The sequence below is a fragment of the Bos indicus x Bos taurus genome, chromosome 1 (assembly GCF_003369695.1).
Source record: "Bos indicus x Bos taurus breed Angus x Brahman F1 hybrid chromosome 1, Bos_hybrid_MaternalHap_v2.0, whole genome shotgun sequence".
In the NCBI taxonomy this organism is placed as follows: Eukaryota; Metazoa; Chordata; class Mammalia; order Artiodactyla; family Bovidae; genus Bos; species Bos indicus x Bos taurus.
Window position 1 is genome coordinate 64,698,443 of NC_040076.1, and position 25,054 is coordinate 64,723,496.

Here is a 25,054-nt window from a genome sequence, read left to right on the forward strand (position 1 = left end):
GTAGAGCTCCATAAGGGAGGGCCTTGAATCCCAAACCAAGGTGAGAGCTCATCTTGCAGGAAGTGGGAGCAATGAAAGTTTTTCAGCAGAGTGGAGGCTTGGGTTGAAGAGATTGCATGGCCCATTCCCAGTCTCCCCAGAAGCCCTGTGGTCTGCATGCCTTCTAGTCATCATGGGGTTTTCTGCAATCCTTGTCCAGCATCATCTTTTTGTGTCACTTAGAGTGTACAACTCTTAAGAAAAAACTTTCAGTCTGGAGGACTGGGTTTGGTCTTTCTAAACAAGGGACTTGCTTATTTTCAGTATCATGTGTGTTTGGCATTGAACTTCCTGAAGTGGGCAAAAGTGACCGGGTAGCTTTAGAAACTTCCCTTCCAGCCTTCAAGATCCTGTTCAATGACTCAGCAATGGAGGGTTTTGCAATAGGCTTACAGAACCAGACAAGCTTGCTTTGCCTAAGGAAACCTTGGTGTCCTAAGAAAACCTCAGCCTAGGTCCCTGCCCTGCCGGGTTGAAATTCCTTCTGTCTTCTCATAGCATGCATGGAGCACATGCTCTGGGGCATCCAAAAAGGACTCTGGAATCAAATCAGATTTCAGTTAAACTTTGGCTCCATCTCTAACCAGCTAAGTTACTCTGGGTAAGTTACCTAACCTCTCCCAGTTACAGTTTTCTCATCTGTAAAACATGATGTAAAACAGAAATCATTAACTACTCTGTAGAGCTGTTTTAAGTCTTAATGAGAGAAGTATTAGTAACACAAAGTTTTGCTGTTGTTGTTCAGTCACCAAGTCATGTGTGACTCTCTGTGACCCCATGGACTGCAACACACCAGGTTTCCCTGTCACATAGTAGGTTCCTTGATACATACTAGGCTCCCTACATATTTTTTTCTATTATAAAGGGCATAATATTCTGTAAACAAAAGTAGCTGTCTTTTGGCTCCACCCTAATAAAATTAGACTTCCTGACTTTCACCTGAAACTTCCACTAGGCCTGCGCTAATATTTGAGTCCTGCAGGTAAATGTGTTCCCCACATACAGTGAGTCTGACCTGGAAGGGGTTCAGGGAGAACTTTCTGTTGTCCTAGAAGTGGGCTGAACCAAAGGGCCATCCTTATGTTACCAGATCTTTTTAGAAGACCCTTCCATCAGGAACAAATTGAACACAGGAATGGGGATTTTGGTATAAAGCAAGAAAACATATAGAGACTTTTAAAATATAAAGCTGTATTTCCCAAACAACATTCTAAGACAAACATTTATATAATGTTTACTAGGTGCCAGGCATAGTTCGAATCAATAATTAATATTAATTTATTTAACCCTCAAATCAATAATATTAATTTATTTAACCCTCATATTTATGTGAGGTAGGTGTTATTATCCCAGTTTACAGTTGGGGAAACTGAGCCACAAAGAAGTTAACCAACTTGCTGAAAGTCACACAGTCCCATGGATGACTCTAAGCCCTGGTAGATCATGGGGAAATTTACTGTACAAAATTAGTGGCGAGCCTATTTAAAGGACTTCTTTTGAGAAAGGGTCCAGGCATCATCACAAAGCATTTAAACTTCAGTGAATCAACAGCACGGTTGTTTACCCCAGGTGAGATATCTAAGCCCTGCTTCCCAGGTGACCTCGGCTCTTATGCATGGCCTCCCTGGGGTCCCCCTTGAGACAGTTCTGGCGAGGCCACTCTTGTCTTGATTTCTTTTGACAAACACCTGCTGAGCATCAGTGCATGCACCACAGTGCTGGGTGCTGGGGACACGAAGATAATTACAAGTGGCAGGCAGGTAGCTCACAATCTAGTACAGAAATGAATCCATGGTTATGTATCCACTGAAGAAAAGGCTCTGCAAGGATTTCCCGGCCTTCTTCATAGAAGTGGGCCCCACTTTTGCTCAGTTCAGACCAGAGCAGCTTGTTCACTTACAAGAGACGCAAGATCTATAGACCAAGCTAAGCAGGTACCTCTTGTTCTTTACTTTCTTCCCTCCTTCACCCACTCCAGTATTCTTGCCTGGAGAATCCCATGGATAGAAGAGCCTGGCAGTCACAGGCTTCCAGGGGTCAGTCACAAAGAGTTGGACCCGACTGAAGTGACTTAGCACACACGCTTCTTCACTGTATGTCCCTCATCTCTCTGTTTTCTGGACTTCCTGTCCTCCTGCCCTCCAGACCTTTTCAAGGCCTTTCCCAAGTACTTATTCTCTGAGCTTACATGTCTTGCTAGTATATTTAGACATCCAAAGGTAAGTCAAAGAATGAAAAGGGTTGGAGAGTATTGACCCAGATCTTGTCAAGTGCATAACAGATTATTTTGCATTATGACACTGGCATTTCTTATCTCTTTATGACCTCCATGGTGAACTGAACATCCCAAGAAGTTCTCTTAATCAAATGCAGTTTGGCAGGGGGATGCTAACATCAGAAATAATTCAGGGAGAAAGAGAGAAGAGTGGGTACCGGAGGTGAAGAAGAGCAAAGTTTGAGGGCAATGAGTAACCTCTCTCCTGCTTTCAGTCCCCAAGTTGCCACCTCTACATTAGACTTCCCTTAACAAAGCCCAGATAGTGTTCCTGGGAAGAGTGCAGCAGCCAGAGAGAACAGAGACACTGTTTTGTTTGTGGCTCTGAGAAAGGGGGAGATGATGCTGAGAAAGATGAGCAGATCTGTCCTCTTGCTAATACTGCATGTAACTTAGTTACAAGCATGGGAGGAAAGCATCTATAAGAGAACACCTTTATTACAACCTTGTTTCTCTCCCATTAACTCTTGTCACTTTACCTCCCCTACCCCTAAGAGATTTAAAGTACTGTCGTTTTCAGAATTCAGTCACCTCCGTGTCTTTCAGTGATGTTTCTTGCTCTTACCTCATTGAAAAGCAGTGAAGCCAGATGGCCCTGCCTCCCTTTCTGCTGCATCGCAAGATCCATTACAGGTTTTTTGCCTTCCTTTGTTTCCTTGCTTTCCTTGGTTTCATCCATTTATCTGCCCAGAAATCTATCCATAAAACATTTATTGGGTTCATAATTTGTGCAAAGCTCTCTGATGGCTACTCTAGAGGATACAAAGATGCAGAAGACACACTTAGAGCTTTTAGGAAATTGCAGTCTGTGAAGGAGACACATCTAAATATAATAAATACAGACAGAGAAGAGATTTTTGTGCAACCTGCGTTGACTTTTCTCTTTACCACTTTACAAGTGATACAGTTTGGTAAAAACATGCCTCTGACATCTGATGCCACTGTTTCCCCATCTATTTGCCATGAAGTGATGAGATCAGATGCCACGATCTTAGTTTTCTGAGTGTTGAGCTTTAAGCCAACTTTTTCACTCTCCTCTTTCACTTTCATCAAGAGGTTCTTTAGTTCTTCACTTTCTGCCATAAGGGTGGTGTCATCTGCAATACTTTGGCTACCTGATGCGAAGAGCTGACTCATTTGAAAAGACCCTGATGCTGGGAAAGATTGAGGGCAGGAGGAGAAGGGGACAACAGAGGATGAGATGCTTGGATGACATCACCTACTCAATGGACATGAGTTTGGGTGGACTCCTGGAGTTGGTGATGGACAGGGAGGCCTGGTGTGCTGCAGTCCATGGGGTTGCAAAAAGTTAGACATGACTGAGTAACTGAACTGAACTGAACTGAACTGACATCTGATGCTCTGTTTTCCTGAGCTCCGGGGAGGACACTCTGATCCTTTAAGGAAAGAGAGTTTGACCTGGGCCAGGGAAAGGGGCAGACTTTGGGACTGGGATGGACACCTCCAGCCTCAAAATTTCAGTCAGCAAAGCAACCTTTCTTAATTAGGTAAGAAACAGGCTGGCTCCATGTCAGACCTTGAGACCAATAGAGACAGGCATAGTCCCAAAGACAGCAGCAGAGGCAGTGTTTCCTCCCCCAGGATTTCTCTGCACCAAGTTTCTGCTCTTTCTTCAGGACTGTAACAGTCAAGAGTTGGCCCAAAGTCATGGCACATACATCCCTTTAAGACCTTCACTGGGTTAGCTGGTCTTGAGTAAAAGGTCCAGGGAAGGAGCTGGTGAGGAGCGTGGGTAGAGGTGGCACACAGAGTAAACAGGAGATTTGGAGAGGGTATTTGGGGGCAGGTAGTTGTGTGCTAGGCACACAGTTTTCCAGCCAAATGATAAATAAGGAAATTACGATAGATTCTCCATCTTTTCAACAAAGTCTAGCAAGCGTTACAAAGTCAGTCTAGGTAAAATGTATGATAGAAGCTTCTTTACAACCAAGTTTGAACATGGGCCCCCACACACCTTTCTTCATTTAACTGGGGGATGTTGTTTTTACCTGAAGGATGCTCAGGAAAGGCTGAGGAGAGAGTGAATGCTCTACCTGAGCCTTGAGGGATGAGTAATTCACAAGGTGCACAAAACAGAGAGAATTCTAGATAGAAGAGGCATGGAGATATAGATGGGCTGGGCTGGGGGAACTGAGGGTGTAGGAGCGGACAGAGTGAGAGGACTGCCGTATCACACACTATGGAATAGTAGGCTGCTAGCGGTGATGCGCTGGGGGGAAAGGAGCTGAAGGAGGTGAAGCCCAAGCACAGGACCCCCAGTGGGTGGGAAGAGTCAAGGGTCCAGTCTCCTCTACTCATGGGTGTTCCTGGGCTAGGAAGCTGCACATGGAGATGTAAGAGGAATCTTACCAGCGGAAGTGTGGTGGGAAATGCACTTGGATCCCACGGTAAGCCAACAGCAACTCTAAGTGCTGCTTTGTTTCCACTCCTTTGGGTGCTTCAGTCTTGTCTGTACCCCTCCTCCCCAGCCCCAAACTACAATTTCTGAAGAGACTTGCCTTGAGAGCCATTTCTTTTATTAAGGCATCACTTGGACAGCATACAAATAGCACAAGCAGAAACTTCAAGCCCACATGCAGAATAAATTATGATATTTGTATTTAAAAGTGGACAACAGAAGAAGCTGTGTTGCCAGGAGGGCCTCCTGGTCCAGTGTTTGGAGACTCACAAGGTGTCAGCAGCCAACGAGAGTCCATGATAACATCTTCTGCAAGACATTTAGAGCCAAATGCTCCCCTCTGGACGTATCTAATTAGGCCCATGCTCCTGCACATAAGCATGTATACACATGCGGATACACACCCAGGTTAGAGGCAGGGAATAGCCTGTAAACAACTAGCTCAGCAACAAAAGAAGTGGACCCAGCTGTGTTTTCTCTGTGGCTCTGGCAGCCGACAAGACCCTGGTACTTATCTCTCACCAGCTCCCCGGCTGCTGTGGGAGGTGTGGGTGGGCTCCCAAGGCAGTGAGGCAGTGACGGGCTGCTTACTGAGGCGAGGAGCCCAGTTTTGTTATCCTGGACTGCAGGTTGAGCACACCGCAGCTTCCCACACTGCCTTTGCTGTCCAGCCTGCCACACTCTGCCTGCCACTCCCAGAGGAACAAGTGAAGAGATGTGCCCCAGGGAAGTGTATGCACTTGGAATCCTGTGAGCTGTGGCCAACTCCCACATGGGCCCCTCTCCAGCAGTGTGATGCTGTGGAAGCCACCTCCATCCTCTTAAGCCCCATAATCCCCACCTGTAAAATGGGGATGAGAGTACCTACTTCACGGGGTTATCACCAGTAATTACTGAGTCCAGCCATGCTAGACTCAAGGTAAATGTGCAAAATCTGGTTTTTTTTTCTTATCTTCCCCATTTCTTCCTTTCTATTTTCCTGTTTTCTATTTCCAGGTCAATGTAGCCATCAGTGGTCATGTTGGCCCAGCTGGCACCCTCTTGACCAATAGGGCCTCTCCAACCTCAACAGGGATTGCCAATACATACTTCCCACTACCACAAAACTGCACCACTGGCAGGGTCAAAGAAGGGGGGTGCCATCCGATGGCACCAGTACCTCAGGTGCCATCCGAGCCCAGGAGAGAGATCCGGGCTGCCTGCCTGTCTCATCAATGGTGGTGAGGTGCCACAATGGTGTGAGGACATGAACACAAAATAGAGACGCACAGGTGGCTCTGAGATGAGTCTGACTGGAAGCTAGGACTGAGAGGTGGTGCTGTTCACAAACTTGAGCAGAAACAAACCACCCCCTGCCGAGAGTGGACCACCAAGTCCATAGGAGATATTTTCCTAGCAGGTTGGCCACCAAAAACCCAATTTGATGAATTACAGTCCACAACTCTGGTTCTGCAAGAATTTTCTTTCCACTTCTCCATCTGTCTGTCCACCCAGCCATCCATCTGGTATATATAGAGTTTTGTACATTACAGGCTGACCAGAACAGAAGACCCTTTGTGCTCATTTAGCACCTTTTAATCTAAAGGGTATCTTTTATGGGCACTCGGCTGGAGTCTCTTACAGGAATGCTGTGAGGTAGTAACAAAACAGGCAATATCCCTCTTTGTGTATATCAGGAAGTGCTCAAGGTACCATGGTGCTCAAATGAGCGCAAGGATGCGGAAAGGGCACTGGTCTGTTCCCTGAAGGCCACAGCGGGCCACGCTATGGCTTATCCCGACAGAGCCCTAGATCCAGACTTGCTCTGCTGTTCACACCAGTGTGGGTTTCAAATCATCTTTGAAGTTCACGATAGGCTTCGAGCGGGCCCACAGCTTTTCCCAGGAAGCCAGCGCCCCCGCAGGCTCAGGGTCGGTATCTGACGAGCCACTGTCACTGGAGTCAGAGGAGCTCTGGAAGCAGATCTCGCAGTAGGGCCGGTGGCAGCGGCAGAAGAGCTCGTCTGAGCTGCTGGATTCGGTGTCAAGGTAGCTACTCGGAGAAGACAGGGAGGGGCAGCCTGGGGACCCTGGGGGCTGCCGCTGCCCAGGCAGGTCGGGGGAGGCCCTGGATGGGCGTGGGGCAGCGGGACACAGCTTCCGGCCAGAACCGGAAGACTTTTGGGGAAAGGATTCGAGGCTCCGTTCGGCTCCCCGGGGCTCTGCCTGGCGCTGTGTGTGGCCCTCTAGGGCGCCTGGCTTGCCTTGAGGAGCAGGGAGTACTAAAGGATTCCCAGAAGAGGGTCTTGCTACCCTGGGATCAGCAGTTTGGGGGTACAGGCAGGGGCTGTCCTGTACATTTTGCCCAGAAATGGCCCTGTTTACCCGATGCCCCACATAGGAGGGTACAGCGCCTAGAAAGTTTGAGCGAGCCCGCTGTGCCGCCCTCCTTCTCCTCACCATGGACGGGCTGAAGCCCGGCTCCTTGGAGAGGGGCACCTTCTGGGGGCTGTGGGCAGTGATGCTCTTCCAGGGCTGCTGGGGACAAGACAAGGAAGAGGGGAGGGGAGCCCTAGGGCCCAGGCCCAGATCTTGGAGGACTTCCTGAAGTTTCTCCCTGATCACTGAATTGACTCTTGACCCCAGTTGCTCTGGGGACCCCTCTGAGTTCTCTACCTGCCCGTGTCTCTGGGGAACAGAGCCTTCTTCACTTTGCATGAGACACTGGTGGAGGGCCATGGGTACTTGGTCTCTTCTTTCTGCAGTCTGGCTTTGCTCAGCCCATGGCTTCTGGCTGCAGCCCAAATGTAAAGGATTAGAAAGGTCTTTCAAGTCAGAAATTTTCTTCTTCTGCCCTGTGGAGGGGCTGGTATCCTTCACAGGCCCCCTGAGGCCTTGTACACTTGAGGCCAGCACTGAGGTGCTCTGGGAGTCCTGGGTGGCCGCACTGGTATCATTCTGAGAGTCAGAGAGACATTCTGAAGGCCCTTGAGGTGCCAGGCTATGGGCAGAGGCTGTGGCCAGGATGTCCTTGTGGTGGGAAGAGGCAGGTGGCACAGCCTCCTCTGGGAGGTCAGAGGAGCACCCTGCTGACATCAGTCTCACCAGCTTCTCTCTGGCATTGTTTACTTGTTCTTGGAGGCTTTCAATCACAGCATTTTTCTATAAAACAAAAGCAAAACCATCAACAAAAGATGCTGCTGAGGGTTTTCACAGTGTCTCCCATGGAGGAGAGATCTCAGTTTAAATCCATTTCTCCAATACTAGCTGGTGATCTTAAGGCCCTGAGGAGGCACCTTCTTGAAGTGAAACAAGATGATGCATATAAAGGGTTTAGCGCAATAAACTGACATGTGCTCAGTGAAGATTAACTATCATTTATTGTTGTATGATCTTAATCCCCCCATATGTCCCCAAACTGTAGCACTGTCTGCAATAAGAGAGATTGCGGGGAGTGGGGGTGGGGCACAGTCTAGCTGCCTGCTGGCTGCTGCAGACCCTCTCAGAACTGAGGAGGGAGTCAGGTCGCTCTGCAGAACCGCAGTCTAAACAGTGTTTGGGATGGCCCATCTCTGGGTATATCAATCACACTTCTGCAAAATACAGATGACTTTGAGGCATTTGTGAAGGGAATGAAGGACTGGGGAAACAAGCATCCTACCTCTTGCTAAATAGCCTAGAAAATGGGGAGAATATGGAAATGATAGATTCCTGGGCCAGTGTGACAAGACTGGAGCCAGGGGTGGAGCTGGGGTTTAGGGTGGAGTGAGAATATCAGGTTGGTGTTATCACCTGCCTCGCTGACACATGGGGTGGGAGGCCAACACTATCATGTGACACTATCAGCTGCTGGTATCTCCTGAAGAAATGCAAGCATCAGGATTACTGGAGAAGCTGAGCTGCCTACCTGCTGTATGGCTGTTAGGTGATAAACAGGCTGTGCCTAGGAAGCTGGCAGGTAACAGCTACAGAGATATGCCATTCTAACTGCATGACCATGGGGCACGAAGTAGGAGGAGGAGTGTGTGTGCCCTGAGAACCCTCTGGTGCTACAGCAGCTGTGTGCCTAGTTCAGACCTGATGTCCACCTTCTGAAATTTCTGTTTGAAGGCAGTGGAGCAGGAAAGAGATCATCATGGGGAACTGATGGTCTTGGGGCAGATGACATGGTTGAGGGTTTGGGGAAGGGTTTGTGGAAAATTCTTCAAGAGATGGGAATACCAGACCACCTGATCTGCCTCTTGAGAAACCTATATGCAGGTCAGGAAGCAACAGTTAGAACTGGACATGGAACAACAGACTGGTTCCAAATAGGAAAAGGAGTACGTCAAGGATGTATATTGTCACCCTGCTAATTTAACTTATATGCAGAGTACATCATGAGAAACACTGGGCTGGAAGAAGCACAAGATGGAATCAAGATTGCCGGGAGAAATATCAATCACCTCAGATATGCAGATGACACCACCCTTATGGCAGAAAATGAAGAAAAACTAAAGAGCCTCTTGGTGAAAGTGAAAGAGGAGAGTGAAAAAGTTGGCTGAAAGCTCAACATTCAGAAAACTAAGATCATGGCATCTGGTCCCATCACTTTGTGGCAAATAGATAGGGAAACAGTGGAAACAGTGGCTGACTTTATTTTTGGGGGCTCCAAAATCACCGCAGATGGTGATTGCAGCCATGAAATTAAAAGACGCTTACTCCTTGGAAGGAAAATTATGACCAACCTAGACAGCATGTTAAAAAGCAGAGATATTACTTTGTCAACAAAGGTCTGTCTAGTCAAGGCTATAGTTTTTCCAGTGGTCATGTATGGATGTGAGAGTTGGACTATAAAGAAAGCTGAGTGCCGAAGAATTGATGCATTTGAACTGTGGTGTTGGAGAAGACTCTTGAGAGTCCCTTGGACTGCAAGGAGATCCAACCAGTCCTTCCTAAAGGAGATCAGTCCTGGTGTTCATTGGAAGGACTGATTTTGAAGCTGAAACTCCAATACTTTGGCCATCTGATGCGAACAGCTGACTCATTGGAAAAGACTCTGATGCTGGGAAAGATTGAGGGCAGGAGGAGAAGGGGACGGCAGAGGATGAGATGGTTGGATGGCATCACCGACTCAATGGACATGGGTTTGGGTGGACTCTGGGAGTTGGTGATGGACAGGGAGGCCTGGCGTGCTGCAATTCATGGGGTCGCAGAGTCAGATATGACTGAGCGACTGAACTGAACTGAACTCCTTGGAAGGAAAGTTATGACCAACCTAGACAGCATATTAAAAAGCAGAGACATTACTTTGCCAACAAAGGTCTGTCTAGTCAAGGCTATGGTTTTTCCAGTGGTCATGTATGGATGTGAGAGTTGGACTATAAATAAAGCTGAGCACCGAAGAATTGATACATTTGGACTGTGGTGTTGGAGAAGACTCTTGAGAGTCCCTTGGACTGCAAGGAGATCTAACCAGTCCATCCTAAAGGAGATGAGTCCCGGGTGTTCATTGGAAGGACTGATTTCGAAGCTGAAACTCCAATACTTTGGCCATCTGATGCGAAGAACTGACTCATCTGAAAAGACCCTGATGCTGGGAAAGATTGAGGGCAGGAGGAGAAGGGGACGGCAGAGGATGAGATGGTTGGATGGCATCACCGACTCAATGGACATAGGTTTGGGTGGACTCCGGGAGTTGGTGATGGACAGGGAGGCCTGGTGTGCTGCGGTTCATGGGGTTGCAACGAGTCGGACATGACTGAGCAACTGAACTGACTGAACTGTTACCATCCCCTTTAGAAGTTCAGGGTGAGTATTAAATGTCCATTTATTGCAAGCATGGGTATCCCTGGTGGCTCAGCTGGTAAAGAATCTGCCTGCAATGTGGGAAATCTGGGTACAGTCCCTGGGTTGGGAAGATCCTCTGGAGAAGGGAATGGTTACCCACTCCAGTATTCTGGCCTGGTGAATTCCATGGACCATATAGTCCGTGGGGTTGCAAAGAGTTGGACATGACTGAGTGACTTTTACCCTATTGCAAGCATGCTCAGTTGCTCAGTCAAGTCTGACTCTTTGCGACCCCATGGACTGTAGCCCACCAGGCTCCTTTGTCCATGGGATTCTCAATGCAAGAATATTGGAATGCCCTTCTCCAGGGGATCTTCCCAACCCAGGGATCGAACCTGCGTTTCCTGCGACTCCTGCACTGCAAGCAGATTCTTTACTCACTGAGCCACCTGAGAAGCCTATTCATTTATTATGCCCTAGAAATAAAAGGGTGTTTCCCTTCTTTAGGATTCCTGACACAAGTCACCTATGGACAAACCTGTGGTATCTTCTAGAGTAGATATGGAAGAGTTAACTACTGTGTAGCACAGGGAATGCTACTCAGTGCTCTGTAGTGACCTAAATGGAAATGAAATCTAAAAAAGTAGGAATATATGTATACGTATAGCAGATTCACTTTGCTGTATGGAAGAAACTAACACAACATTATATAGCAACTGTACTCCAATAAAAATTAATTAAGAAAGATATGGAAGAGTTGCCCAGAAGTGACTCTTTGAGGGAACAGTAAATTAAGTAAACTAGTCTGACAGTAGTCTTCTGGCAGCAACTCCAAGATTGCTTGGACTTATAAGCCTGGAGGTGACATAAGCAGGAGATGATTTTTCTGACTATGGTACTCCCAGTTTCATCCTGATTTAGTCTGCTTCTCTTATCCTCGGGAGAGAGTCCTGGGACCAGTGAGCAACTGGTGAGTAAGTGGAAGGACTTCCAGCAGAGCGCCTGCCTGCCTGTTCACCCTTCTCAGGCGCAGAGCAGTGAGGGCTGGGTGTTGTCAGGGAAACATAGGTGATTCAAGGACTTGCCAGGAGCAGAGTGGGTGAGTCATAGGAAGGCATTCACTCAGGCTCTTTGATAACTGGGTGGTGCCAAGTATCTCTCAGAGTGGGTGGCTGTGCTGGCTGCACTGGAGGTACCCCAACTCTCTTTCTTTTCGCCAGCCTTTACTTGTGAAGCCCACCTTCCACATTCTCAGGCTGGCTTCAGGAGGCCTCTGCTGTCTCACAGAGTTGGGAGGGAGCCATCAGCTGATGACAACCGCCCCAGCAAGCAAACTGTGCTGCCTTCTCGTGCCTTATTTACAAATTTCTCAGTGTATGGTGTGGCATGCGCATGCTCAGTTGTGTCCGACTCTTTGTGACCCCATGGACTATAGCCCACCAGGCTCCTCTATCCATAAGATTTTCCAGGCAAGAAATACTGGAGTGGGTTGTCATTTCCTTCTCCAGGGGATCTTCCCACCTCAGGGATCGAACCCATGTCTGTGGATATCTCCTGCACTGACAGGCAGATTCTTTACCACTTGTGCCACCTGGGAAGCCTGTCACATTATAAGAAAACAGTATAAACATTTGATCGGGAGGAATACTCTTCTCCAGCAAACCAAACATCTGAAGCTGGCTGGTGACAGATTTAGAAACAGTCAGCCTAATCAGTAAATCTCCCTTCTTACAGAAAAGGAAGTGGAACTTTGTTTTCACCGTGACTGCATACTAATCAGAGGCGTGGTTTGCCATTGTGAGACCAAAATCTGACAGACCATGGCGGCTGCATTGAAATGAGCTTATTAACAATTACTTTAGGCACACCCAGGGAAGCAAAACATCTGTGGGGATGTTTCATAGGCTGCAGGCCACAAGGAGAAATGGAATATCTTGTTTCTGTGCTTCAAGGAAGAAAAGTAATAGGTGAATTTCCTCTGCTACAGAATGTACAGGGAAGTCCCTCCAGCTCTGGGAGGGTTTTACCTGCTGGCTTCCACACAGCCTAGGAACTGAGGGTGGATGCTGCCCCAAACAGCCTCTGGGGACCCCAGCCACAGGGAAAAGGGGGAAGAATGAGAAAATGAACCACCCAGACCATGGGAAAGTAGGAGGACACCAGGGTGGCAGAGGGGCTGCAGAGGAGGGAAGTGCAGCCAAGAAGCTGGACTCAGGGAGGCAAGACAGACTCCTGTGTTTATGTCCCGGGCAGAGCTGGAGGTGGGGATGCAGATGCTGGAGCCTCTCCTGGCCTGCCACAGGGCCCTGGGATGGGCTCTGGTTCTCAGGCCTGTTCTGGAAATATGTTCCAGGTGTGGGGAGTCGGGGGCAGGAGGCCAGCATTTTACTGCCTAAGCATCTGCTCCCTATTATGGCTCTTCCTCTGCAGACTCGAGGCATCTTTCTGGACACAGCAGATTCAGTCACTGCGTGGGAAACAGGGTAGCATGGCAGGAGTACAAAAAGCACATCACAAATTACCATAAGGCTAAAGAGTCAGGCCACTTGGCTGTTCCAACATGAGCTGATTGTGAATGAAAACCATGCTGGGTGTTCTCGCCAAGTTTCTGGCCTTCTGTTTAGCTGGGGGAGAAGGAAAAAAAAGCTTCTTTGAAGACTTCAGAGTATCAATGGCAATGCTACTGCCTTGCCAGGTGGGAAGAAATCTGGCTTTGAAAAAAGGTCCTGACTGCTTCATAAATAGTAAAGACATGAAGTATACTCTGATGGATAAAAATGGTCCAGAACAGAGGGAATGGTGTGAAAGACTGAGGGGACCTGGGGAGCTGAATTCTTTCACAGGTTGCATTTTGTAGGTCCCCATCACACCATCCTTTTGCACAGGGACTATTGATACCCAAGTGTCAGTCAAATACAAAAAAGTGTAGTTTCCCAAATAGCATTACCCAGGTATGTTCTGTACTAAAAAAATTATATAGAATATAATTTAGTTAGTGTGAAAAAACTACTAATTCCTCTGGGCCCCATGCCTCCTCAAGTTTTCCCATGTGCTTTCTTCAAGCCCACACCACTCTGCCCAGTTCTGGGAGAGGTGCCAACTTTGGCTCAAGATCAAAAGAAAGAAGGACTAGGGGCTGCCCTGTTCCCTGCTTAGTGCTACTATGATATTCAAAGGCTCTATTCATTCTCTTCCCCATATTTAGATACTTTTTAATTTTCTGGGTTGGTGGGATGACAACAATTTCTAGTTGGTACCTGGAAAAGATAGTAAAGGAACCCAGAGGATCTTGGAAACAAGGGCACCATGCTATGTAAAGAAAGAATGTATCCTACAGAAGACGGTAGCACCCACTACTACTCAGGGACTTTACAATGCTGTTCCCCACACTTGGAATGCTTTTCCCTGCACTCTTTGCTTGGTCAATCTATAGTTAACTTCAGCTCTCAGCTCAGTGAGTCTTTTCTGACCACTCTAAATTAGATTCTCCTGTCCTCACCACTCACTACTCTTTCTTCCCACTCTGTTTCTTGCCTTCATAATTCTTATCACCATTTATACTTGTATGGCTACTTGATCAGTCTCTATTTCCTCCACTACACCATGAGCTTCATGAAGGCAGAGACTGTTTTGTTCCTCAGCACTTAGCACAATGCCTGGCACACATCTGTCCAATGAATGAATGAAGTGTGTGAGGGTCAGCAACAGGAGCAGTGGCTGGGGAAACACTGAGGTTTGCTTGCTGCTAAGGGAACCTTATTAAAAAGCAGAGACATTACTTTGGCAACAAAGGTCCGTCTAGTCAAGGCTATGGTTTTTCCAGTGGTCATGTATGGATGTGAGAGTTGGACTATAAAGAAAGCTGAGTGCCAAAGAATTGATGCTTTTGAACTGTGGTGTTGGAGAAGACTCTTGAGAGTCCCTTGGACTGCAAGGAGATCCAACGAGTCCATCCTAAAGGAAATCAGTCCTGAATGTTCAATGGAAGGACTGATTTTGAAGCTGAAACTCCAATACTTTGGCCATCTGATGTGAAGAGCTGTCTCATTTTAAAAGACCCTGATGCTGGGAAAGATTGAGGGCATGAGGAGAAGGGGACGACCGAAGATAAGATGGTTGGATGGCATCACCGACTCTATGGATATGAGTTTCAGTAAATTCCAGGAGTCTGTGATGGACAGGGAGGCCTGGTGTGCTGCAGTCCATGGGGTCGCAAAGAGACATGACTGAGCGACTGAACTGAACTGAAGGGAAACCTTGTGCACACCAGGACCCAGGAGAAAGGAGCAGTGACCCCACAAGAGACTAACCAGACTTGCCCGTGAGTGTCCAGAAGTCTCCAGCAGAGGCATGGGTTGGTGGTGGCCTGTTGCAGGGTTGGGAGCACTGAGGGCAGCAGTGTTTGCACAGGACCTTTTGAAGGAAGTCACCATTCTCTTCATTACCTCCACTATAGTTTGGCCTCAGGTCAAACAACAGGGAGGGAACACAGCCCCACCATCAACAGAAAATTGGATTAAAGATTTAGAGAGCATGGCCCTGCCCATCAGAACAAGACCCAGTTTCCCCCTCAGTTAGTCTCTCCCATCAGGAAGCTTCCATAAGCCTCTTATCCTAATCCATCAGAGGGCAGACAGAATGAAAACCACGATCACAGAAAACTAATCAAACTGACCACATGGACCACAGCCTTGTCTAACTCAATGAAACTATGAGCCATGCCTTGTAGGGCCATTCAAGATGGATGGGTCATGGTGGAGAGTTCTGACAAAACGTGGTCCACTGGAAAAGGGAATGGCAAACCACTTCAGTATTCTTGCCTTGAGAACCCATTGAACAGTATGAAAAGGCAAAAAGATAGGACACTGAAAGATAAACTCCCCACGTCAGTAGGTGCCCAATATGCTACTGGAAAACAGTGGAGAAATAATTCCAGAAAGAATGAACAGACGGAGCCAAAGCAAAAACAACACCCAGTTGTGGATGTGACTGGTGATAGAAGTAAAATCCAATGCTATAAAGAACAATATTGCATAGGAACCTAGAATGTCAGGTCCATGAATCTAGGTAAATTGGAAGTGGTCAAACAAGAGATCGACATTTTAGGATCGGCGAACTAAGATGGACTGGAATGGGTGAATTTAACTCAGATGACCATTATATCTACTACTGTGGGCAGGAATCCCTTAGAAGAAATGGAGTAGCCTTCAAAGTCAACAAAAGAGTCTGAAATACAGTACTTGGATGCAATCTCAAAAATAACAGAATGATCTCTGTTTCCAAGGCAAACCATTCAATATCACAGTAATCCAAGTCTATGCCCCAACCGGTAATGCAGAAGAAGCTGAGTACAAAACGAAGCAAGTCAAAGGCTAACAGAGTTTTGCCAAGAGAATGCACTGGTCATAGCAAACACCCTCTTCCAACAACACAAGAGAAGACTCTACACATGGACATCACCAGATGGTCAATATCGAAATCAGATTGATTATATTCTTTGCAGGCAAAGATGGAGAAGCTCTATACAGTCAGGAAAAACAAGACCAGGAGCTGACTGTGGCTCAGATCATGAACTCCTTATTGCCAAATTCAGACTGAAATTGAAGAAAGTAGGGAAAACCACTAGACCATTCAGGTATGACCTAAATCAAATTTCTTATGATTATACAGCGGAAGTGACAAATAGATTCAAGGGATTAGATCTTATAGAGTGCCTGAAGAACTATGGACAGAGGCTTGTGACATTGTACAGGAGGCAGGGATAAAGACCATTCCCAAGAAAAAGAAATGCAAAAAGGCAAAATGGTTGTCTGATGGGGCCTTTTAAATAGCTGAGAAAAGAAGAGAAGCGAAAGGCAAAGGAGAAAAGGAAAGATATACCCATTTGAATACAGAGTTCCAAAGGATAGCAAGGAGAGATAAGAAAGACTTCCTCAGTGATTAATGCAAAGAAATAGAGAAGACCAATAGAATGGGAAAAACTAAAGATCTCTTCTAGAAAATGAGAGATACCAAGGGAATATTTCATGCAAAGATGGGCACAATAAAGGACAGAAATCATATGGACCTAACAGAAGCAGAAGAGTTTAAGAAGAGGTGGCAAGAACACAAAAAAGAACTATACAAAAAAGATCTTCATGACCCAAATAACCACAATGGTGTGATCACTCTCCTTGAGCCAGATATCCTGGAATGTGATGTCAAGTGGGCCTTAAGAAGCATCAGTACGAACAAAGCTAGTAGAGGTGATGGAATTCCAGTTGAGCTATTTCAAATCCTAAAAGATGATGCTGTTGAAGTGTTGCACTCAATATGCCAGCAAATTTGGAAGACTCAGCAGTGACCACAGGACTGGAAAAGGTCAGTTTTCATTCCAATCCCTAAGAAAGGCAATGCCAAAGAATGTTCAAACTACCATACAATTGCACTCATCTCACACGCTAGCAAATTAATGCTGAAAATGCTCCAAGCCAGGCTTCAACAGAATGTGAACTGTGAACTTCCAGAAAGTTCAAGCTGGATTTAGAGAAGGCAGAGGAACCAGAGATCAAATTGCCAATATCCGTTGGATCATACAAAAAGGAAGAGAATTCCAGAAAAACATCTACTTCTGCTTTATTGACTATGTCAAAGCCTTTGACAGTGTAGATCATAACAAACTGTGGAAAATTCTTCAAGAGATGGGAATACTAGACCACCTGATATGCCTCCTGAGAAATCCGTATGCTGGTCAAGAAGCAACAGTTAGAACTGGACATGGAACTTCAGACTGGTTCCAAATCGGGAAAGGAATACATCAAGGCTGTAGACTGTCACCCTGCTTATTTAACTTATATGCAGAGTACATCGTACTAAATGCCAGGCTGGATGAAGCACAAGCTGGAATCAAGATTGCTGGGAGAAATATCAATAACCTCAGATATGCAGATGACACCACCCTTATGCAGAAAGTGAAGAAGAACTAAAGAGCCTCTTGATGAAAATGAAAGAAAAGAGTAAAAAAGTTGGCTGAAAAGTCAACATTCAGAAAATTAAGATCATGGCATCTGGTCCCATCGCTTCTTGGCAAATAGATGGGGAAACAGTGGAAACAGTGAGAGACTTTATTTTTGGGGGCTCCAAAATCACTGCAGATGGTGATTGCAGCCATGAAATTAAAAGACACTTGCTCCTTGGAAGAAAAGCTATGACCAACCTAGACAGCATATTAAAAAGCAGAGACATTACTTTGCCAACAAAGGTCTGTCTAGTCAAAGCTATGTTTTTTCCAGTGGTCATATATGGATGTGAGAGTTGGACTATAAAGAAAGCTGAGCACTGAAGAATTGATGCTTTTGAACTGTGGTGTTGGAGAAGACTCTTGAGAGTCCCTTGGACTGCAAGGAAATCCAATGAGTCCATCCTAAAGGAAATCAGTCCTGAATATTCATTGGAAGGACTGATGCTGAAGCTGAAACTCCAATAATTTGGCCACCTGATGCGAAGAACTGACTCATCTGAAAAGACCCTGATGCTGGGAAAGAATGAAGGTGGGAGGAGAAGGGGACAACAGAGGATGAGATGGTTGGATGGCATCACCGACTCGATGGACATGAGTTTGAATAAGCTCTGGGATTTGGTGATGGACAGGGAGGCCTGGCATGCTGCAGTCCATGGGGTCGCAAAGACTCAGACACGACTGAGGAGCTGAATTGACCTGAAGGGAGACCAGGATGGCCAGGAAGTAGAGAAATGGAAAGAGAAGGAATGTTAACAATGAGGCAACTGGGGCCCACCAATGCATGACTGGAGTTCTTTCTAGAGAAGCCAGTAGGCAGGGGTCTGGCTTACTTCTGTGAGGAGTCTCTCCATGGAGTTTTTCTCTCCTCTAATGTGGCAATTCTGCTCCTCACCATACTGGGTGTGCAAGCTTTTGCTGGGAGTGCTGAAATATTTGGCCATGCGTCTGATTGTTTGGTTTTCCTCTTCAAATGCCTTCCATTGCTTCAGCTGTTAGAGAAAAGAACACATGTTATTTATTTAATTACACACCCAGAAACACATTCTCTTACTGTTTCTCAAAAACACCAAGGAATGACAGTGTCACAGATACACAAATGGACAAATTATTCTCTCCTCAGAGTGTACTTTATTCTGGAAAGTTCACAACAGCAATAACAGAAGGTTTAGAGAATGTTAAGGTTATAGTGTTTAAAAAATGCCAAAGGAAGATGATGACAGGTTGGTGAAACAGAACAATCTCTGCTGGACCCATCAACTGACCCACTGCTGGACTGTCAGAGAAAACCAGGGCTGAGGCATACTTCTGGGGCCACATTCTTAAGCCAAAGTTCAGGAGCTATAACAGGATTAAGCAAGCTAAACACCATAGGTTTCAAATGAAACTGGTTTTAGTTATATGTAGCTGTTCTTCATTATTCTTATTTGTTGAGTGACTGTGCTTACTGCCACTGAAAGCCCAGTTCCCTCTGCTGCTGCTGCTGCTAAGTCGCTTCAGTTGTGTCCGACTCTGTGCAACCCCACAGACAGTAGCCCACCAGGCTCCTCTGTCCCTGGGATTCTCCAGGCAAGAATACTGTAGTGGGTTGCCATTTCCTTCTCCACTAGTTCCCTCTAGAGGACTTCTAACCCAAATCAGTAATCAAAGCTCACACAAAGAGAAAAACACAAATGTCAGTAAAAATCAATAAAAATGACAACATTAGGTCTGTTTTTTCCTTGACTAATCAAGAAAGACTCAGAAGGAGTTTGACTTGTTTAGGTCCACATGGCTACACTTAGTAGCAGAGTCATGGCTGTAACCAGGTTGCTGTGCTACGTTGCACATTCTCAATGCAGCTGATGAAGACTGATGGTCAACTGTGAGGGTCTTGGGGAATGTTTTCCAGAAAATACTGGTTTTCAGAACTGGTCTATGGATGCACAGGTTGGTTTAGTTTAACAGGCATGGGGTTGAAGAGGACATTCGCTAAGAGGGCTATGCTTCTGAGCCTCGGAGACACTCCTGGTGAATGCCAGTGACATGATGCCAGGGGAGGCCACAGTGCTGGAGGCATCTCCTTTTCCCCCAGGAATTCTCATAATGAAGAGCCCCAGTAATGGGCTCTGGACACTTTGGCACGTTAGCTCTAGAAATGATGCTGAGGGGTCTGCAGGGTGGCTCCCAGGGATCCTGGGATGTCTTTTCTCGCTCATCAGACATTTACTGAGCTCTGACTTTGGAAGGTAGGTAAGTTTCATAAGTCTCGGATAGGATTCTAAATCCCACCATCAATTTCAATACAATGTTCTCCGTAAGTCCTCTTGGGTCCCCTGTTAACTCAGCATGAGTCCTTCATGGTATCAGAAGTCTATGTGACCTGTGCTGGGTCAGGCCAGGAACCTGCCCTGTCAGATGCCCTTCTTGAATGCCCCCTTCCTAGGGCACTGTCATCTCACCACTCAGCTCAGGAGTTACTGGAGCCCAGCACTGCAGGGTCACTCTATGGCTGTGGGTGGGTGTCATTGACCTCCAGCGCTGCTCTCCTAGCACTGGCCCTGGCAGTGGCACAGTATCTCTGTGGTCCCTCAGGGCCCCTCATCTCCCTAGCTTTTCCTTTCTCTCCCCCCCCCACCCCCAGTACCTCCAGCCCAAGCCTTCCCTGCAGAGCTGCTGAAGGAGCTGCTCAACATTTGTGTAAGGATACTTCCAAGACTTTTGATATGTCTATCCTAAAGGAGATCAGTCCTGGGTGTTCATTGGAAGGACTGTTGTTGAAGCTGAAACTCTAATACTTTGGTCACCTGATGCGAAGAGCTGACTCATTTGAAAAGACCCTGATGCTGGGAAAGATTGAGGGCAGGAAGAGAAGAGGACGACACAGGATGAGATGCTTGGATGGCATCACTGACTCGATGGACATGAGTTTGGGTGAACTCTGGGAGTGGGTGATGGACAGGGAGGCCTGGCATGCTGCGGTTCATGGGGTCGCAAAGAGCTGGACATGACTCAGCAACTGAACTGAACTGAACTGAACAGCCTAAGCTGGCTGGGTGAAGTCAGGGTGCCCCTGACTAAAGGCCCCTGCCCCTCCAATCTCATCCCCCTTAATCCCCCATTTGTGAAGGTCCTAGTCCTTAAGACCTGAGGATTTCTGAAGTATGGCTATAAATAACCCTTAGGTCACAATTTCAGGACCTCTCCATGGCCCTTCCTTCAGGACAGGCAGTCTTGTTTTCTCAGCATCTGGGCTCTGTGGGTATGGTAGGAAGAAAATGGCTCCTCAAAGATGTTTCCTTTCCAATCCCAGGCAGTTGTGAATATGTTATCTTACATGGAAAAAGGAATTTTGCAAGTGTTATTGAGTTTAAAATTGTGAGATGAGATTCCGGATCATCCAGGTGGGCCCAATGTAATCACAAAAGTCCTTACAAGAGGGAGGCAGGAGGGGAGATGTGACAACAGAAAGAGATACCTAAATTTGCTGTGCTGTGGCTCTGAAGATGAAGGGAAGAGCTGCGAGTTGAAGAACTCAGGAAAAGGCCTGGAAACAGATTCTCCTCCAAAGCCTCTAGAAGCAGTGCAGACCCACTGGCACTTTGATTCCAGCCAGATAAGACCCATGTCAGATCTCTGACCACCAGAACTATCAGATATTAAATCTGTGTGCCTTAAGGCCCTCAGTTTGTAGGAGTTTGTTATAACAGCAATAGGAAACCAAAATAGTGGGATTAAGCCTCAGGTCTTCAACTGGGTGCCTTTGGACATTCACCCCATGTGCCTCTCTCATTTCCTGCCACTTTACCCTTGTTTGAATTTGTGCTTTGAAAAGAGCAAAGACTTGTGGTATTCCAAACAGCTCTTCTCTCTTACACCTCACTGCCTCTGTCACAAGGTTTCCTCCTTGGAAGTGCCACCCACTACCTTCCCCAGTCTGCTCTGTGAACTCCTCTCCTCCTCCAAGAGAGGCCCAAGCACATCATTTTCTGAGACAGTGTCACCGAGTTCTCAAGACAGCCTGGGGCACCCCTTCCTTGGCATCGAGTAACATCCTTAAACACTTAACTCATGTGTTATTAATCACTTCACATCTGCTCCCAACTAGACCTAGACTGAGGCCATGTTTAACTGCATGTTCCCAACAGTTAATACATGGATGGACAGATATGTGAACAAACAAAGGAAGCTCTCCTTTAAAAAGCTCATCTGTCTGCTAAGGGTGCTGAGACATTTACAGAAGACTGTGAGGCAGAGTAGAAAGTTGTGAGTAACTTCCTGGAGGAGTAGATGAAACACTCTGTGGGTCTAGAAGATAAAATGATGTCCTATCTCAGGACCTGCCTGCCTCTCAAAAGGTGGAGGGAGGGGACAGGGGTGGTTAGAAGGATGGGTCACGTTTAAGTCACAAAAGCAGAGGCTGGCTCACCACTGGTGATGACCTCAGCGTTTGGCATAAATACTCAGGCATTTCCTGAGGGCCTGTGGAGAGCGCTACTTGGTCCACTTGCCTCTTCAGTCAGGTCATCCAGCTTTCTAGCACCACCTATCTGCCCTTGAGGAGCCTGTGGCTCTGCCCTCAAAAATCCTGATCTCAGGTGGCCTCAGCCTGCAATGGCTTGGAGCAGAGCTTGGGCTCCCAGCCAGAGATTGAGGCTGGACTGCAGCAGTGAAGCACCAGATCCTGGCCATTAGATCAGTGGTCAGTGACAAGGGCCCTGGCCCTTCGGCTTTGTAAAAAAGAATTTCCACAGACAGAAAGTAGTGAAGTATTTATTAAGGGAAAAAGAGTACAGTACATGTGGACAGAGACATAGGCAGACTCAGAGGGAGAGTCCCTGAGTTGCACCCTCATGGCAGTTTGAGTTACCTTTATGGGGTATTTCTTCCAGGTTCCCTCTGGCCAATCATTTTGATTTGCCTGGTTCACAGTCTGCATCTGGTATATCTCCCATCACAGTCTAGGCTCAAGGCTCAGGAGCAAGGAGGAAGCTTTCCTATTCCCTCCCTCCGCCTCCCACGTGGCTCTCCTTGAACACTTCTCCAAATTTGCTCAGCCGTCCTATGGTCCTGGGAATATCCAGTCTCAGGTCTCACAGGTAGAATCTTCAACCAAAGGCCACCAAGTCAGAAGTGAAGTGAAGTGAAGTGAAAGTCACTCAGTCGTGTCCGACTCTTTGCGACCCCATGGACTATACAGTTTATGGAATTCTCTAGGCCAGAATACTGGAATGGGTAGCCTTTCCCTTCTCCGGGGGATCTTCCCAACCCAGGGATCGAACCCAAGTCTCCCTCATTGTAGGCGGATTCTTTAGCAGCTGAGCCACAAGGGAAGCCCAAGAAGACTGGAGTGGGTAGCCTATCCCTTCTCCAGTGGATCTTCCCAACCCAGGAATCAAACCGGGGTCTCCTGCATTGCAAGCAGATTCTTTACCAACTGAGCTATCAGGGAAGACCCCACCAAGTCAGAGGGGAAGATCAATTCAGGGCACACAAAAATCCCGAAAAACCTCATTACTTTTATACTTTGAGAAACAATTTACATCCTAAACCTAAAATACAATAGACTATAAAATGTATTTTCTAGTTTCAGATCATGCTCAGTTCAAGAGGAGGAAAAAGCATGAGAGAGAAAGTAGAAAAGATAGAATATGAGAAAGGAAGCTCAAGACAGTGAGAAGGACTGAGATAGAGAAGGAAAGAGAAAGGCCAACACGGTCCATCTGCCCGGCTCTGGTTCACCTGCCCCAATAATTTGATTTCCACTCCCACTTCAACAAATCAAGCGCTTGTTCTTAGTTTAAACCTGGAAGTCCGATTCCAAACTAAACTTCATCCTGCATTTTTATGTCTGTGTATGAGATTGAAGTGCACCTCTATATCACTGTGTTCCTAGGGGTTGAAGATTTAAACACTGAGGAACGTGGAAATCTTGTGTCTGAGGCTTAGGATGCAAGAGGAGCAGAGGCGAGTGTAGAGAGAGAAACCTAAGTAGGGCCTCATTAGGGAGGTTACTGATTCAGTTTTCAGATGGAGGTTTTGTTTTAGAACAGGAAGGCTTTTTTCTAATAGTTCCCTGGTGATTACTTCTGCTCTAAATTATCTTCTTCTCTTTCAGAGACTCCTATTAGCTCTAAATCATATTTCTAGATCTGCTCTCCATATTTTCTTATCTAGTCTCTCATTTTTTTCCTGTGTCCTTGTTTTTTGTTTCCTTAAGTTAAGCCACTAATTCATTATTTTGCCATGCCCTATTGCCTATTCGGTGCTTCTACTGGGGTTTTTGATTTAACACAATCCTTTTCATCCTTATTTAATATTTCATGATCTAAGATTATGTCCTTTTCATGATGGTTTGCTTTAGTCAAAGACAGACAATATTCTTTGAATCTTACTGACAAGACTAATCAGATATCCTCTAAAAGCTTTCTATTTTACTTCAGAGGAAGGCAGCTTCTCTAAATCTTCAGAAATTTGTGGTCCTCTTTTTGTGAACTGCAGAATCTCTTCATAGATTCCTTCCTCCTTACAGTCTTACATGGGGAGAGCTATAGTTTTCTGGTATACTAATACATTCTCATTATCACCAGATGGCTGCCATAGCGCCAAGCATCACAAACATTCAAGGTAGGAAGAAGGCAGAAGAGAGGTGATGCTTCAACACCCATAGCTTTTTTAGGAAAGCAAAATCTTTCTCAGAAGCCTCCCAGAAAATCTTTAGTGTTCAAAACTGTGTTGCATGGGCACACCCAGCAATAAGGGAGGCTGGCAAAGTAAGTGTTCAGCTCTTTCAGCCTATTGAGTAGAGGCAATCAAGGAAGAAAGGGTTTGGCAATGGATGGATGGGTTACCCATCAACAATGTTGACCAGAGGGCCTAAGGGATCGGCTTTCTAAAAGTCTCCCCACTCTTTTACCCATGTCACAAGGAGGAAGAGCCCTGGCTTTTCAAAGCCCTTTTCTGCTACATCCCAGACAAACAAGATCCAGGTCTCAATGGGTTCCTTCAGTCTAGTTCTGATAACATTAAGATTCAGCAAAAGTTCCTCCAGTTTTTTGCTCAGAAGCAATGCCCATCCTTGATTTTTAGTGCTACTGCTATAGATTTTTCCATATTTGTTTATTCTCTTGAGTATTTTAATGAGAATTTATGAAAGGGAAGAAGAGCAAAGGCCTCTGCCTGTTTCACACTATCATGTCTCAAAGTGCATGCTTCCCTTTTATAAATACACTGTAACCCTGCATCAGCCAACACTTTCATTACCAGTTAGCTCCCTCATGGAGAAGTCATTCATGGACAACTGGAAGCTGCAAAGGGCATCAGGATGGGATCCCAAGGGAGTTGTGGGATGAGGGAGGCCTCAGGAGGAAGAGAACCAGAAGGGACACAGGAAAAGTGCCTAATGCCAAGTTCATTAATGTGGATGAACATGGCTCAGTGGTACCCTGGGGCATAACGTGAGTAATTTAACATCACTTTCCTTTCACAGCCTACGGATTCCTTCATCTTTCTCTCTCTGACTCCTTTTCTTTCTCTTTGCCCTCTGGATATTTCTCCTTCTATCTTCCTCCCTTGTTTGATTTTTTTCTTAATCCTCA

At 46.4% G+C, this 25,054-nt stretch overlaps 1 protein-coding gene across 2 annotated transcripts in view; it reads right to left on the reverse strand.

Moving 5' to 3' along the window:
* Window positions 1–4,829: 4,829 nt before the first annotated feature.
* The window catches only part of GPR156 (G protein-coupled receptor 156), a 108,800-nt gene continuing 88,575 nt past the window's right edge, over window positions 4,830–25,054 (reverse strand). For both annotated transcript variants that reach the window (XM_027530206.1, XM_027530265.1), the window contains exons 9-10: window positions 18,311–18,469; window positions 4,830–7,873 (exon numbers count right to left, since the gene is read on the reverse strand). In XM_027530206.1, coding sequence (XP_027386007.1) covers window positions 6,545–7,873; window positions 18,311–18,469 — 1,488 coding nt within the window. In that variant the 3' untranslated portion in view covers window positions 4,830–6,544. The remainder of the gene's footprint in view (window positions 7,874–18,310; window positions 18,470–25,054) is intronic.